Below are 17,299 nucleotides of genomic sequence, written 5' to 3'. Positions count from 1 at the left end.
GGACCCTTAAGGTCTACGCGGCCGCGACAACTTGATGATCAGGCGAGCCCCGGTGCGGCCACGTGTGTGTGTGTGCGTGTTGGACCTATCCCATGACCCAGACACCTTATGCCCTACCCAGGCTAGTACGCGGGCCGCGTAAGCCCTTGCGTACATTTACGCGGGCCGCGAGAGGATCAGAATCAGGCACTATATAAGGAGGCCTCGGGCTTCAATAGCAAATCGTTCATTTTCTTTTCTGTATCTCGAAAATCTCTCATAGTAGGCATAATTCCCGGGTATTATACCCCCTAAATAGCGAGGTTCTGCTACGATGTAAGTATTATAACCACTGGAGACGTATTAGATACTCTGTCCGATTGATCTAGGGTTCCGTAACGGCTGTCGTGGTTCTGCCCGACGTAGTCGTTGGAATGCCGTCTCGGGGAGGGTATTACTAATGTTAAAATGGGTTATTATACTAACACACGTGCATTTGTGTAATTTATAGATTATTTCCAGGAAATCCTTACTGAAAACCCTAAGACATCAATGTGAGTAATCCTCTTTTTGTTAGACGTTTTTACAAAACCTCACTTAATTTAATATATATATGAAGCAGTTATTGAGTATTTGTAAGAATACAATTATAGTGGGTATGTTGGGGTTTTGTATACAAAATTTGTTACTGGCGTGGTAACATTCCACAAGTTGAGTATGACAGTCCCACTGATGTTAATTGTTATATCTTGGAAACAAATGTAATTGCGGATGCGCCCTCAATGTTGTAAAATGATTGGTATTTCAACTTGATTAAACTGGGATTCACTCACCAGTATTTCCCACTGATAAAATGTTTTTAAACGCGTTTCAGGTAACAAAATGTGAAAGCCAAATAGAAGTCAGCTGGACAACACTTAAGGCTTGGAAAAGTGGCAATAAAGTTACCTAAAAAGAAATAGATGTTTTTCTTAAATAAAATAGGGTGTATCCCTATGAAATCATGTGTACTGAAAACTTGGGCTTTACTCATATGTTTAATATTATAAAATGTGGTGGTTTACTCTGATAAAATATTTCCTAACTACGATCCTGGTGAAAATTTCCGCTGCCAAATTAGACAATAACGTGATACCACCAAAGCTAGCTCGCGGCCGCCCGTTCCCGGGGATTTGGGATCGGGGGTTGCGACACTTTATATGTACAACATTTATAAAATTTATATAATCATAAGAAATGGGTCAATCCCACTTTATATACACAACACTTACAAAATTTATATAAAATAAGAAATGAAAAAATTACACCGTTGGTCCTTATGGTTTCTGTCAAATTTCAATGCCGGGTACTAATCGTTTTTTGTTGTAAAATCAGGTATTAACGTTCTAATTTGTCACAATGTTGAGTACTAAGGCCAAACCTTGTCACAATGTTGAGTACTATGGCTATGAATGCCACCACATGATGCATGATTAACCGTCCGCCACTTTTAATGTTATTTTCACGAAATTAGTAAAATAATGTTAAAATTAGTGCAATTTCACTTTTGTCCCCAAGAGCTCACACATATATACATTATGTGTATGTTTGGCAAAAGTAGCTGGTGGTTGGTAGCTGGAAGCTGAAAGCTGGTAGCTGGTGGCTGGAAGTTGGTAGCTGTAGCTGGTAGCTAGTAGCTGTAGTTTTTTAGATATACTTGGTGTTTGGTAGAGTAGTTGGAGCTTTTAATAAAATGTATAAAATGACCAAAATGGACATAACTAAAAATTTAGAAAGTTGGTGCATTAAAAAGTTGCTTATTTTTAGAGGTTAAAATAGTCATTTTTTCCCTAAAAGCTTGTAGCTTCTTCTAAACGCTACTAGTAGTAGCGTTCAACCAAAAGCATCAAACTCCTAACCTAAAAGCTTAAAGCTCCTTCAACCAAACAAGACTTTTTATTGAGTAGCAGCTTTTTCTTAAAGCTTAAAGCTAGAAGCTCCTAAAAGCTCAATGCCAAACATACCCTATATATGCACATCGCAAGTGGGGCGTGAAGGACAGGGGCGGATGTATAGTGTATCAAGGGGTAGCCTCCGCTACCGCTTGGTCGGAAAATTTTTGACATTTTTAGTGTAAATTTTGGAAAAAATTGACGTTTTTTCGATTTCGTTACCGCTTATTTATAAAACGTTCCCTCTTGGTCGGAATCCTAGATCCGCCACTGGTGAAGGAATTAGTTTAAACTCAATAGAAGACCTTGATCATCTAATGATAATATCAATTTGAAATAAGAAGAATCCAATTTCTTTCTGATCCAACTTTAAACTCAAATAAGAAGCAATTAGTTAGGCTTTGAGTTTTGCTTTTAGCATTCTTTTGTAAAGATTACGACACTGAAATATTAAACTTGTTTTTTTTTTTTTTTTTTTTTTTTTTTTTCTAATCTGGGTGTGATGATGGAAAACTGGATGGTGCAGGAGTGTAGGACTATAAACTTAAGGTTTTTTTTTTTTTTTTCGTTAAAGGACATAATATACAGACCAGATAAAGTGTAAGGACCGTTTATATAATACTGTAAACTATAAACGAACTATTGATATAAGACAATAATCACCCCTCTGGTTGCAACCGTACCCGAAAGAAGTTTTGTGCCTTTGTGGTCTCCCCTTGCTTTATCCTCTTTACATCCTCATCTCTTCATTCTTACTTTTTTTAAGAATTCAAGTAAGCATTCGTATATCTATTTTACAATTATAAATTGACAAAACCTGAAATTGATAGTTTGAAGTTATGTATTTTGCAACAATGCTTCTTCTTTGTAACTTTCTTCTTAAGACTGTTGATTAACTTTATGGTTGAATAGTAACATGAACAAGATTCTTGTTGGTTAACTTTGTGGTCAATGTGTCTACTTAATTTACGTTTTATTTTGTGCTAGTATTTGGTAAATAACACGTTTACCTCTTAATTAGTCTCTTAATGGTTTAGACCTCTTACTGGTTCAACACTTAATGGTTCAGACTGTTTGTTTCACGAGCAGATGTCTGAATAGCTTAGAGTCTGAATGGTTAAGCATTATACAGAGTCTGAATGGTTAAGACCTCTAATCTGAATTGGTCAGACATTTGCCTCTGAACGGTTAAACATTATACAAGCTCTTATGGTTCAGACCTCTTACTATTTCAGCACTTAATGGTTCAGACCTCTTGCTACTTCAACACTTAATCATTAAGATGTTGCCAAACAGCCCCTAAGTCAAAACCAGTTTTGGTGAACGAGACTACGAATTGACGGGTTGGGTAGGGTCCAAACCGCTTTTGCCAAACCGGTTTTTTTTGGTGAAGTGGGTTGGGTTATAAACAAGTTTGACGGGCCCAAACTGATTTTTTTATACTCCTCTACCTCAAGTCTCAAGATCAACCATTAGTGTAAAATTATATAGAAAAAACTTGGGCCCCTACATCTATATTTTGGAAAGCCCATTAAGCGGCCCTCAAGGCCCAAGCTGGTAAACTCAACCCACTGACCCAATTATTAAGAAATAGATAATCGTTTCCAATCCAAAAAGTTGATATCATGAACAGAGGTTGAGTTTTAATCGAATCAGGTTCCATTGCATTTTCACATAAGGTGTTCATCTTGTTTGGTTGTTCTTAATGGTTGAAATTTAAGATAGAGAGTGGGTTGTTCAGAAATTGACTTTTTCCAGAAAAAGAAAAAAAAAGTTGTGGTTGGAAGTGTTGTGTATTTCAATTCTTATCTAATTCTATCCAAAGGTAAATAGATTTTATATTTTATTATTATTAGTTTTATGGAAAACTAATCTTTGTTTTTTTTTTCCATATTAGTATTTGTATGTATGTCATTCTTTTTTAGTTTTAGGTTATCATTTATGCCCTCAATTGCAGATTTTTAGTAGGGAGTAGCTTGAAGCCAATCTCCCATTTGAAGCTAGTCACTCGAGCATTAAAGGTTAGCAAATTTGAATTCTTTCTTGTTGTTCTTTGTTTTAGTTGGGTTGCTAAGTATACATGTTTTGGGTGCATTAGTTTTATATTGATATAGGTGATCAGTTGTGGTTCATTTTTTACATATTTAAGTCCTTTTAACTTTTAACCAGGCTACTCTTTTGCACCAATAATCTTAATGGGCTCGAAATCTTACAACTTTTTCCGTCTAATACTTCTTGCTAACCGGCGAGTAAAACCTAATCTTCTTCTGGAAATATGCAATCCTAAACACCCCTAAAACCTTTTTTAGTGAACCGCTAAAATTACACTACACCTGTTATTTGCAGGATTTGAACCCACCACCATTTGGTTGGAAGTTACCACTTTACCACCAGGGGCTATCCCCTTGGCCCTTGGGAACACCCCTAGAGCTTATTAACGTACAAGAAGAAGAAATTCTATTTTCAGTTCAGCTCATGATACAGGCCATGCTAAGTTATTTGCTGGTTTTATCTTTGAATATCAATTTTGGAAATCAAATTGGCCCAAAGTTAGTCCAAAATTATAACCCGTGTTGCTTCAATGCTAGGCCATGGGCCACAGGTAAGACCAGGCTCAGGTGGGGGGGGGGGGGGGTACAAGGTTAGGTAAGCCCGTTGAATTTTTTGTTGTTGTTGTTGTTGTTGTTATATGCAACCGAAATTCAAGTGATGCCGTAGAAATTTGTACGGTAATCCCACAAAAAACATTTGTGACCAGTGACCTCTAGTGAAAAAATTGATACCCTAGGCTAAAACTACAATAACAAAAATTTGTTTAACAAGGTTTTAACTCATAAACTAATAAATAAACAACTTAACAAACCTAGTAGATGGACAAAAAAACTGGTTTGGGCAACTGGGTCTGCCCAAACCGATTCCAACCCGACCTAATCTGAAAAACATGTCAAAAAACCGGTTTAATCAACCCCAACCAGTTTCAACCTGAACCACTAAATCGGTTAATAATCAAACCGGTTTTGTCACAAACCGATTATGACCAAAGTTGACCAATGCGGCTTGGTTTATAACCCGAACCGGTTGTTTAAAACAGAACCGTTTTGTACACCTGATAAGCCCAGAGAAAGCCTAATTAAGTTGAATAAATCCAGCACTAGGGATGGCAATGGGTCGGGTTTGGGACGGGTTTAGGTAATCCCAAACCCAAACCCGGTTAGATAAGCTTGTCCCAAACCCGTCCCAAAACCCGTCGGGTTTCTAGCGGGTAATTACCCATCGGGTATCGGGTATACCCGCGGGTTTCGGGTAAACCCGTTAATTTAAAAAGCTTAAGCGTTGGGTATACTCATCTCAAAACCCATTGGGTATCTATCGGGTAACTACTAATCGGTTACATTTTGTATTGTCAATATAAAAATATATATCAAATAACTACAATGTATACGGAATAGAATACCTATATGTGTAAAAAAAATGGATGTATCATATATATACATATTTAATAATATAAAAGAAATTATATCGGGTATACATTCGGGTAAATGGGTACACTTTATCGGGTAATTGGGTCGGGTAAACGGGTATATCACTAAATCCCAAACCCGTCCCAAACCCGCGAAAAAAATAGAAAATATTCCCAAACCCGTCCCAAACCCGAATAACCGACCCCAAACCCGTCCCAAATGTTTTGGGTTTCGGGTTTACCCATCGGGTTCGGGTTTGATTGCCATCCCTATCCAGCACATAACCCCAAAAGCCCACATCTTAAAAAACTAAAACCCCACGTCTCCAAAAAACCGGCGTTTGATTCTCATCCCCATCTCACTGCACCGCGCGAACGACCCTGCTCGCCTGCTACCGCCCCACCGCCGTTGCTACGCCTCTCTCCGGACTCTACTCCGCCCTGAATCCTCCGTACACCCTTCAAGTCTTCATTTTAAGTAGCAAGGTTTGGCCCTTTCTTGAAGTTTTTGTCAATAGTCGTTATTTACTTGACTTTGATTGATTGATTACTTGTTTACTTAAACTTTTACAATTTATTAATTTTGTATTGAGTTTTAACCTGATTTTTTATTGATGCTAGAATGTTGGTACAGGAATTTGTTTTTTTTTTTTTTTTTTTTGTAGTTAGAATATTTGCATTTTTAGTTGGATCAATAAAGAGTTGCTTATGAATGATTGTCGTTTACAAAAAATGAAACCCGTATGAACCCGCTTGGTTGCCAGGCGTACTACACAGCAATAAAAGATTGGACCTTTTCAATCTGATTTGTTTGATTGTTGAATAGTAAATCTCTTTCGTTAGACGGTATTGCCACTTAGAATATAGCAAGAAAGTTGATCATAAGGACTAGTATGGTAGAGATCACCATGGATCTATTTTAAGAGATTCTGTGTTGACAATCGTGTGTGTGTGTATTTTTTTTTTTTTTTTTTTTTTTTTACAGATTTAGTCATACAGGTCAAGCAGTCACTTAGTTTGATTGGTTTTGAAAGTTTTTTTTTCAACGATTGCCCCTCTTATCATCCAGGCCAACACTGATTTCTGTTAGTATCATCTAGACCTCTAATCTTTGATCTGCTTCCATGCGATTTATGTGACTTTGAGAGGCAATTTTTTTGCGTGTACATTCATATGTAGTTTATTTGTATGTTCTTTGCCATTCCTATCCAAAATTTTGCTGTAGAATTTGTATAGGCGTCAGCATATTTCTTTTTTGTGAATGGGTTTGCAACGTTGAGATGTGGCTGGAAAGCAATTGTTTTTGTCTATTTTCTGATCACCAAGTGTTTGATAAAAGTCCCCAATGAAAGCATTAGTAGTAGGAACTAGTAAGCAAGGTGCTAGTTAAACGAGTTTAGTAATATATAATTTTGTCAAATTACAGGTATTCTTTTACCAACTCATCATGGATATTAGTTTCGATGGTCTGATTTCTAGTGACACTGCAAATACTGGTATACAAATGCATTCTATCTCTCGTCCGTCTCCCTCTTTGTATATGTTTTGATACCTCTTCTTGACGGTCTAATGGTGGTTACTATCGACTTTTGTTGTTGCAGCAAAAGGTGGTATAAAGTTTCAACCCAAAGGCAAACCCAAGCCTAAGCCCAAGCCCAAGCCTAATGCCCAGCCAGAACCAAAGCCCGCACCACCCCCTTCAACACAGCCTGTTGAGGTTGCTGCTTCTACAGCGGAACAGACTAGAGATGACGTCAATCAAATTATTGGAAATATCGTGGATAGTTTGCAGTCTTCCTTTGAAAAGTCACCGGAAGAGGTGCGTAAATCTAAATATCTAACGTTAGCTGTATGCTTTGTATTACCACATTTGGCTAATTTTCTCTAGGGTTGAACACAGAACGCTGAAGCGGGTATTACATTGGATTCACCTAATGACTTTCTTCCTGAATCTACAACTGCAACAGGTCAGTTAAGGGCGTCGTGTGTAACACTCATTCTGTTAAATATAGTGAAACAAACACATATATTATTTGTTTGTCTTATCATTCTATTTTTTTAATTTATTTTACTGATATAAGCTCTTAACATGCTCAGTGACACCAGCTCTTGATGTTTCCGTGGATGGGAAGCTAGCGGCGGGACCCACTGAACCTGAATTGATTACTAATATTGATGATTCCACAACCTTAAAAAGTATTGAAGCGCTCGATCCTTTAACAGGGGAGAAAGGTGCTATTTATAATGATAACGATGGTTTTCAGATAGGAAATTTATCATCAGGATCAAAGGTGAATACACGAGTTCTTTTTTTTTACTTTTACTCAAATACACCATGTCAATAAACTTCGCTACAAACCCATAATTTTTGGAATTGTTTGAGATTCAGGAAGTCGAAGACGCCATTTTTTGGGAACCTAACATTTTGGATCAGTCAGGTAAATCCACTTGTTTGTTACACTCATGTAGAAGAAGAATTTTGACCCATTACTTATGAACGGGTCGATTCTGGTCTATGTTGTCAAAAGCGCAAAAAGCGCGCGCCTAGGCGCACCTATAGCGCCTGGTGGTAGGCTAGGCGCAAAAATGGTTTAAAAAAACGGTGCTGAGGCGCAAAAAGGCGCGCGGCTAGGCGCAAAACGGTGCTGAGGCGCTGAAGCAGAAAACAAAAGGTAACGCACAAAAAAAAACCAAAACCGAGTGCGTGCAAAAACTCCCGCAGGACGTGTGGGCATGTGCGAGTTCAACCAAATTCCTGCTATTTTATAGGCATATTAAAACACGTTTTTATATGTATATGTAAAACATATCATAAAGCTACAATGGAGTAGTAAAGGCTTTACCTTATAAACAACCACTCACTTTGTTCCCACACCAATGTGGGACAAAGTATTTACCACCTTTTGAGACTTTTATTCACACACCCAAAACTTACAAAATATAAGTCCTAAACTTTTGCTACTAACTATTAGCTATATGATCTTAAATGGCATATATAATAGTTTTTTAGTTTTATATGTGGAATCTTATTTATTTTCAAAGCATAACATATTTTTTATATATTTTTTCTCTATGTGCGCTTTTCTTAAAAAAGCCAACGCTTTTTTTGCGCCTTGCGCCTAGGCTCCGGGCGAGGCCGATGCGCCTCGCTTGCGCCTTGCGTCTTTGGCAACATAGATTCTGGTTTTGTTTTATCTTGGATGGGTCAAATGGAAAACGAAAAATAGCTTTCAAACATACTTGTTAATAGCAAATAATGGATGATAGCGACATGCTACTTATATGCTACGTAGCGATAGCAATGAAATAGTGGGCGCTGTATTATGGTTAGCGATACACTAGAATACAATTTTAGAAATATTTTATATATGTACGTTTTATTAAAACACGTTTTTATATGTATATGTATAAAAAAACTATAATCCTGATATTTTATAGGCCTATTTTATCGCTATTTTCCCTGTATCAATTATCAAAATCTACTCCCTTCACATATTTACCATTCCTTTTTTACTTTCTTTCTATTGGTTCTGATGCAGTTTCGCACGCAATCAAATGGCTCAAACACTTCGTTAATCAAAGTCTCATAACGAACCGATAGGTTCAAAGAAACCTCAAGGTTTTCTTTACAATAATCAAACTAAAAACTGAAAAACAATAAACCCTAGATGCCCTATTTATAACTATGAAAAAGATAAAATAGGAAATTCAAATTTTAAATAAAAATATAAGATATTCTGATATGCTCCTGCATCATTCTCCCCCTCTTCGAAAAAAACTCGTCCTCGAGTTTTGTTTGTGAACCAAAGCCACCCGGACCGTAAGGAACATCAACCCGACACCCACTTAATATTATCATCACGACCCGTCTAAACTGCTTAATTTCATCGGCCTTTTCGCCTAACTCTGAAACTGTACCACCAGGGTCGTATGGAACGTCGAAAAAAACTCGTGTAAACAACTCAACTGTACGGGTCGTCTCACCCAACTGTAGCATGTACCTCCCGTTTCTTTCATCTTTTGGATCCCCACCAATTGGACTACCATTAAGCTTCGATGGACTATTTAACACAAGCTTACAAATTAATTCTAAAATTGGCCCATCACAATTTTGTAAACCCACGAGAGATTTAGCAAGCATCTCATTTAAATTGCCATGCATGGCATCACCCATTTTGATTTCCTCATTCTTATCTTTTGCCATACTACGATTCACAACGATTCACATCTTTTTTGATGGGCCACTCCACTGTCATTTCCAAATTTAAAATGGCCTCGCTAGGAACATTATCCATGTATTTACTTAACTTACCCACATTTATGGCAACCTCCATAACTTCCTCAGCGGCATTGTTGGATTTTCCAAAAATCAAACCTTCCATATCTTGTGCAACAGCCAATCCTTCCACTATTTTTGTCGACAATAATGGAGTTTCAACCCTACCAACCGTCTGGTCACCGCTAGCCACCACATCATTGGCAATATCCACCACAACACCAATATGACAACTTTCGGAACCCAATTCATCATCACCAGTCAACGTGACACCACCATTAACCAGATTTTCCCCTGTTAAAAACACATCACAATTAACAGGAGTATTCAAATCGCTATATTTGTCCTCTTCTTCGTCATCACTTTCGTCCCAAACGATGTTATTCGAATCGGGTTTGTCATCCGTCAAACTCTTCTGATAAATTGGTTCGAAGAACCGGAGGTGGGGATGGCAAAAAGGATGCTCCTCTTCCTCGTTCACATCGTCCCGGACGATAGTTCCCGATTCGGTTTCCTTAAAGCGCATCTCCCGTCTTAACTCAAGATCTCGGACTCTTTGGCGGAGCCGTTTGATCTCTTCAAGATCTCGGACTCGTTGCCGGAGTCGTTTGATCTCTTCAAGATCTCGGACTCGTCGTCGGAGCCGTTTGATCTTCAGATCCCATGGATAAGGATAGACTTCATCGCTGCCTCGGTCGGCGAATCTACGAATAGGGTGTCGATCTTCACCACGAGCACGTGAATAGAAAACACTAATGTCATTGCCTCTGTCGGCGACTCTACGAGCAAACAAGTATTCACCTTCACGTCGAGCCATTTGAGAACCAAAGCTCTGATACCAACTGATGCAGTTTCGCACGCAATCAAATGGCTCAAACACTTCGTTAATCAAAGTCTCATAACGAACCGATAGGTTCAAAGAAACCTCAAGGTTTTCTTTACAATAATCAAACTAAAAACTGAAAAACAATAAACCCTAGATGCCCTATTTATAACTATGAAAAAGATAAAATAGGAAATTCAAATTTTAAATAAAAATATAAGATATTCTGATATGCTCCTGCATCAGGTTCATTTTAGGGAGGAGCTCGGTACCGACCGGTACCGGAACCGAAAATCCTCAAAAGTAGGTACTGGTGCCGGTACCGAATATACCCGGTACGGTACGGTTCGGTACTGGTATTTGAGGGTAAAAACCGGTACCGGACCGGTACCGAACCAGTATCGAGAATGTCAAAAGTCGGTACCGAAAATGTACCTGGTTCGGTAAATTCGGTACCGGTTCGGTATCGGTACCGGGTACCATTTGCTCATCTCTAGTTTATTTATCATTGTACAAGCACAATAGCATATAGTGCAAATGGTATGTGGCTTAAAAAAACTTTATCCCATACAGAACATTGACCCTTCATCTATTGACATATGATAGGTTTTCTTTTATTTTGGGTTTCTAATTTTTGCTTCTATTTTATTGGTCCATGTAGTATAGTATAAACACAATAGCATAGAGTACACATATTTTATAGCATAGAGTACGCATATTTTATCGCTATTTTCTTTGCTAAGTCACACTACGAAGCTCTGGGTAATTGAAACTAGAATTAGAAGAGAAACTCAAGTTTCAGTAAACCAGTTTGGATTCATGAGAGGGAGGTCAACTATAGAAGCGATACATATTCTAAGGAGATTGATGGAAAAATATAGAGCGAAGAAGAAGATTTACATATGGTGTTCATCGACCTTGAAAAGGCATATGACACTATCCCACGACAACTGATTTGGGATAGTTTGGAGGGTCGAGGGCTACCTGGGAAGTATATAGACACAATTAAGGATACATACGAAACTAGTGTCCGCGCGCCTGTAAGGGATACAAACTTCCTTCCTGTGGAGGTAGGACTCCACCGAGGGTCTGCGTTGAGCCCTTTTCTTTTTGCGATTGCCTTGGATGAGTTATCCAAGTTGATTCAGGAGACAGTTCTGTGGTGCATGCTTTTTGTGGACGGTATTGTGTTGATTGCAGAGTCTAAACAGTGCCTGAATGCGAGGGTAGATGAGTGGCGAGTAGCTCTAGAGAGCAAGGGCCTAAGGATTAATCAATCTAAGACTGACTATCTACACTGTGATTTCAATGGTGTAGCAGATGGCGATGACACCCAAATCACCATTGAGGATCAATTGGTCCCGCAGACAACTAAATTTAAGTATTTGGGGTCGTTTGTACAAAGGGATGGTGACATAGATAGTGATGTAAGCCATCGCATACAGGCAGGCTGGTGTAGATGGAAAACAGCCAGTGGGGTATTGTGCGATAGGAGGTTCCCAACTAAACTAAGAGGGAAATTTTACAAGGTAGCAGTTAGGCCCGCTATGTTATATGGAACAGACTGTTGGGCTATCAAGAAGACACAAGCGCGCAAGATGGAGGTAGCAGACATGAGGATGCTGAGGTGGATGTGTGGACACACGAGGTTAGATCGGATAAGAAATGAGGTTTTTAAGGAAATATTAGGAGTGGTTAGTATATCGGATAAGATTAAGGAAGGGAGATTGAGATGGTTTGGCATGTGAAGCGGAGGCAAACGACGACACCAGTTAGAGTAGTGGAAACTTTTATTGTGGAGGGGAGGAGAGGAAGGGGCAGACCTAAAGTGACATGGGGTGAGCAGATTAGGCATGATTTGCTAGAGTTGCATCTGTCTGAGGACATGGTCCAAGATAGGACTTTGTGGAGGCGTAGGATTAGGGTTAAGGACTTCTAGAGGATATTGCAGTAAGGTCTTAGGTGTATTTTAGGGACGTAGGTTTTTCTTATTATTTAAGTGACTTTAACGGTGATTGACCTCTTGTGTTTATGCCCAAATGATGTTGTATGCCATTATACATGATTTACATTATACTGTGTCACTCTGATCACTTTCTTGGTATAGGTGACTTCTTTTTTCTATATTCTTTGACTTGATGTGTTGGTATGCTGTTCGTTTTGGAGCCGAGGGTCTCTCTGGTAGCAGCCTCTCTATCCGTAAGGATAGAGGAAAGGTCTGTCTACATCCCACCCTCCCCAGACCCTATAAGTAGCTTTGCTATTTGTGGGATTTACTGGGTATGGTTGATTGATTGATTGATTTCATATGATAGTTTTTCTTTTATTTAGGGTTTGAGTTATTTATTGTATGTATATATTTGTTTTCTAACTTATTTTTTAGAACTAATTACACAGAGGGTCCATGTGGTTCACCTAAATTACGTATACAATTACAGGCACGTTGCAACGCACGGGTCCTCAATGCTAGTTTATATTAAAACAAAAAAAAAACTTATAATCATAGTTATCGATAGCGGCCATAGCGATCGCTATCGCGAATAGCGTGGCGAGGCGAGACATGGTCGCTATATGGTGTATAGCGCTGAATAGCGTGAAAATAGCGGATTCCGACGACGACTTCCGGCCGGAAACCTGCAATTTCTGCCGGAAACTATGAAGAAGAAGAGAAGAGCGGCTGCGTTTTTTTTCTTGCTCCGGCCGGAAACCTGCAATTTCTGCCGGAAACTTGCTGGAAACTATGAAGAAGGAGAGAAGAGCGGCTGCTGCGTTTTTGTTTTTGTTGCGTTTGAGCCTTTCTAGGGTTTAATAAGTTTATGGATTTTAACATTTAACCCCTTTATCTTTCATTAGGTTACATTTAGTAATTAAAACTTGTAAAAATTTACATAAAAAGTGTAAAATTAGTTTGTGTATTTCAACATTTAACCCCCTATTTTCACTAGCTTACATTTGGTCCTTAAACTTATAAATTTATACATAAAAGGTATAAAACTAACGTTATATATAAAAAAAGTTATGTAGATAGCTATTTTTTATTTCTTAAATTTTTAACTACCTTATCGCTAAACACGAAATAGCGGACGCTATTTCATCGCTATCGCTACATAGCATATAGGTACGTTGTCGCTATTTGTCGCTATTCGCTATCGATAACTATGCTTATAATCCTGCTATTTTCACGCTATGGAGGCTCCAAAATCAGATTGCGAGCGTATTGCCGCATTGCCACTAAGTCACCCAAAGGGTATTTTTAATGCGTTAAGTTTTTCTAAATCATTCTATTTTAAAAAAGGTAAGCTATTATTGAAGTGATATTATTCTTGTAAGCATATTCATTTCTCTAAAACAGCTATTCGATCTGACGAAAACCCGTTTTACCCTGTTAAACCGACCTGACCTACCCATTTTGCTTTCTAATATTAGTTATTATTTTATTCTGATAATTTTCATTACAGGACCAAGGGTCAGCAAATTTAAGCCCAAACCAAAGGCACAAACCCGTAAACTGGAACAGATTGCTAACAACCCTGATCAGGGCGTAGGGCCCGTTCAACACGGGGAAAATATTAGTTCAATTCCTTCTCAAACCGCCTTTGTTGAAAACGAGCCCGCTCCATTTACACCAGAGACAATCTCTGATTACCATGTGAATGAAGAATCAATTAGTTTGACCGAACTTTCTCAAATGGATTCGGTGAATCAAACCGGTAGATCTTCAAAAAGATCAAGACGGCTAAAAAGTAAAGCACTTCAAATTATAGACGAAGTCGAGATTGAGGGTAATGATGCCAATAATGATGATTATGTACCGGAAATTGAAACTATAGATGATGATGATAACGAAAGTAAGTCGAAGTCAAAGTCAAAGGCTAAGAAACCTCTTGATGAGAATAAAAAGCCCGTTAGAAAACGTAAAAAGGACAAAGAGGTATCGGGTGATTTAACTGAAGTGCCCAAGAAGAAATTCTCACATAGCACAAAACGAAATAAAAGACCAGGTAAGCTTAGTTCTAACTGTTTTTTCCTTTTTGATAGAGGACTATGATTTGTATTTATTTATAATATTATATCTCTCTATTATAGTAAACCCGGAATTGCTTACTATCCCCGAGGACGAGTTTGAGTTGCATATGCATAATTTCCCCTTGCGGGATTTAATCAGGCTAAGAGAGCATAAGGAACGGATTGAGGTACATATTATTTTTAATCAAGGAATATTAATTCTATTGAATGTTATCTATATCATATCTATCAGTGGCTTTTATTCTTCGGCTCAATTACATATATACCCCTTAAAACTTGCATAGTGAATTTCTGACACGACTTGAAAACACGACACGAACCTAACACAAAATTCACGGGTTTGGGTTTAGTCTAAACGTGTTCAGGTCAGTCTCAGGTTGAACCCACTAACCCGTTTAGCTAAACGGGTCGGGCTCGTGTCAACCAATTGGGTTGGTGGGTTGACACGTTTAACCCGTTTATGTCATTAATATTTTATTTTTTTACAGTATGTTTTATGTCATTAATTAAATTGGGTATGTATTTTATGCCATAACTATAACTTAAAAAGAGAAATTGACACAAGATTTTATAAATAAAATGTAATTGTATTATACACATTTGTGTTTTAATTAAAATACTAATTTTAATATATTAATTTGCGGAAAAAATAATAAATAAAAAAATCAGGTTAAACGGGTTGTGTTCGGGTTCATATGTATGACACGATTTTCGGGATTTTGAAAATGTTTGTATCTGATATTATGAATTTTTTTTTTGTGTGAAATTATTCCTTATTGCAGAAAAAGGAAGCATCTTTAGCGGGAACCAATGCAAACGATGAAAGGTACCAAAGTTTAGCTGTTTATTTTGAGGTATTTTATCTATTGGGTTTGCAAATAATAATCTTACGGTTCTGCAGTGAATCTGCACAAAGAACTGATTACTACAATTACCGAACTCACATGAAAATAACCCCGAGAATGAAGTGGACAAAACAAGATACAGAATTATTCTACGAGGTAACAGTAACACTATCAATAAACATATAATTCACTGTCGAGTTGTTGATCATTTGTTAGTTTCTTCTTATAAAATGCAGGCTGTTCAGCAATTTGGGTCGGATTTCTCAATAATAGCAGAATGTTTTCCGGGGCGGACTCGCGAGCAGATAAAATCAAAGTTTAAAAAAGAATCTAAACAACATCGATTAAGGATGGATAGCGCTCTAAACTCTCGTGTGAAAGGTAACATCATACATACAATCCTAATTTCAAAAAATTACATAATCCAATTTGCCTAAATATATTATTTTGCTATCATTCAGGTCTTTCTCGTTTTGAATATGTACTTGAGCGGCTAAAACAAGCCCGGGGAGAAGATTCCGAGAATGATAACGATGACCCAACAGGTGAAGAAGATGGGGTGCAGGAGGCTGATGACAACAATGTATGGCTCATTAATATTTATATTATTATTTTTTTTAATTTTTTGTGTGGAGTTTAATAATAATAATAATGGTTATTACAGGAGGGTGGGTTACAAAAAGAAGTTAAAGATATGAAAGCTGATGAGAGTCCGATCAAGGCTGATGATGATATTGAAGACGATGATGATGCTTGGAATCAATATACAGGTGACATATAAAAAATATTATTTTAAACAAAATCCCATTGAAAAACTCTTCCTACTTTTAAGTTGAGTTGCTCTATTTTTATTCATAATTCATTAGAAATAGAATCCAAACGCTATAGGTGTATTCGCGGGTTTACTTGAACACGGCCGGTTTGAACTGGACGTGCATTCTAATTTTTTTTGTCTAGTTTTTGCATCATGTTCAAAAGACCCAAGCCGTTTCATAAACGCCTTTCGGTTAAATTATAAAGTTAACATGTTACACAGGTCAACCTATGAACCCAACTTGTTTTGCTAATAGCGTTAGCAAGTTCAACTAATAATTGACTCGAATATGTTTCGGCCAACCTCAAACGTTTGAATTTCTTGTTAGGATTGTGTGAAAACAAGGATATGCACTCTTGTATTAAAATTTATTTAAACGGTTGTGTATGACTTTGACAATAAATCAAACTAGTTTGAACACTCTCATCATCTGATACGTCAATAATTTCTCTAGGATCATCCGAGAGACTTAAGTTGATACACAACTATCACATAGTGCTTCCGATTTCATTTATTAAGAAGGTTTTCTAAGATTAAAAATCATAAAATCATCTTCAAGTGAGATTATCTGGTTGTAGTCAACTTGCTAGCGGATTTTGAGATGTTAGGAATATGGAAAACATCTCACAACACTAGGGTACTTCGGTTAGACAACTGCAGTTGTATGGTTCAACTACCAATAACGGATGTCTGATGGCGGTTTGCTTCCCTCAATAACGTGAAAAACTCCTAGGTTCTATCACGCATGATGCACTCGCAAATCATGTTCGCGCTTGATTTCCAACTCCAGCGTTGAACAGTTTTAAAATTTTTTGGAAACAAGTTTATACAACAAGCTACGTACTAGTAAAATTTGAACAATTATATTTCTATTTAGTTGAAACAAGTTGTTTATACAACCCAACCTTAGGTAGTAAATTCGAAAAAGTAAATTTTGTTCGAAAACCAACAATGTTGTTTATACACTATTTTTACCTCGACTAGTAAATCATGTTTAGATTACCAATTCAACTAGATTTTAAAGAACCAAGTAGCTTTATCCATACCATACTAATCTCTTGAAAATTTATTTTATGCCAAACTACTTCTTGCTTGAGCAGTAACCGTTTTATTGTCTTGAAAAGAGTGTATAGAAATTGTTGGAA

At 37.5% G+C, this 17,299-nt stretch overlaps 1 protein-coding gene across 4 annotated transcripts; it reads left to right on the top strand.

Annotated features, from left to right (window-relative positions):
* The first annotated feature begins 2,569 nt into the window (after positions 1 to 2,569).
* LOC110884609 (transcription factor TFIIIB component B'') lies at positions 2,570 to 16,305 on the top strand. Of its 4 annotated transcripts, none has more exons than XM_035978910.1 (15): positions 2,570 to 2,683; positions 3,868 to 3,931; positions 4,257 to 5,856; positions 6,797 to 6,866; positions 6,972 to 7,189; positions 7,271 to 7,337; positions 7,468 to 7,661; positions 7,760 to 7,808; positions 13,928 to 14,470; positions 14,556 to 14,662; positions 15,278 to 15,321; positions 15,397 to 15,496; positions 15,577 to 15,721; positions 15,802 to 15,923; positions 16,005 to 16,305. In XM_035978910.1, exons 4-15 carry the CDS (start codon positions 6,818 to 6,820, stop codon positions 16,119 to 16,121), a joined length of 1,755 nt encoding a protein of 584 aa, XP_035834803.1. In that variant the 5' UTR covers positions 2,570 to 2,683; positions 3,868 to 3,931; positions 4,257 to 5,856; positions 6,797 to 6,817; the 3' UTR covers positions 16,122 to 16,305. The 4 variants fall into 4 exon arrangements, with proteins under 4 accessions (XP_035834803.1, XP_021988020.1, XP_035834804.1 ...); XM_035978911.1 differs by lacking the exon at positions 2,570 to 2,683 and adding an exon at positions 3,158 to 3,735; XM_022132328.2 differs by lacking the exon at positions 4,257 to 5,856.
* Positions 16,306 to 17,299: the final 994 nt, after the last annotated feature.

This window comes from Helianthus annuus, chromosome 10 (genome assembly GCF_002127325.2).
Source record: "Helianthus annuus cultivar XRQ/B chromosome 10, HanXRQr2.0-SUNRISE, whole genome shotgun sequence".
Classification (NCBI taxonomy): Eukaryota; Viridiplantae; Streptophyta; class Magnoliopsida; order Asterales; family Asteraceae; genus Helianthus; species Helianthus annuus.
This window is presented reverse-complemented; position numbering and strand designations above follow the sequence as displayed.

What these genes read in the sequence shown, in the direction of transcription:
- LOC110884609 (XM_022132328.2), top strand. Translation starts at nt 6,818, where the DNA reads ATGGATATTAGTTTCGATGGTCTGATTTCTAGTGACACTGCAAATACT. An exon ending in AGCATAAGGAACGGATTGAG is followed by an intron (nt 14,663 to 15,277) that starts GTACATATTATT and finishes TCCTTATTGCAG; the next exon opens with AAAAAGGAAGCATCTTTAGC. An exon ending in ACCAATGCAAACGATGAAAG is followed by an intron (nt 15,322 to 15,396) that starts GTACCAAAGTTT and finishes ACGGTTCTGCAG; the next exon opens with TGAATCTGCACAAAGAACTG.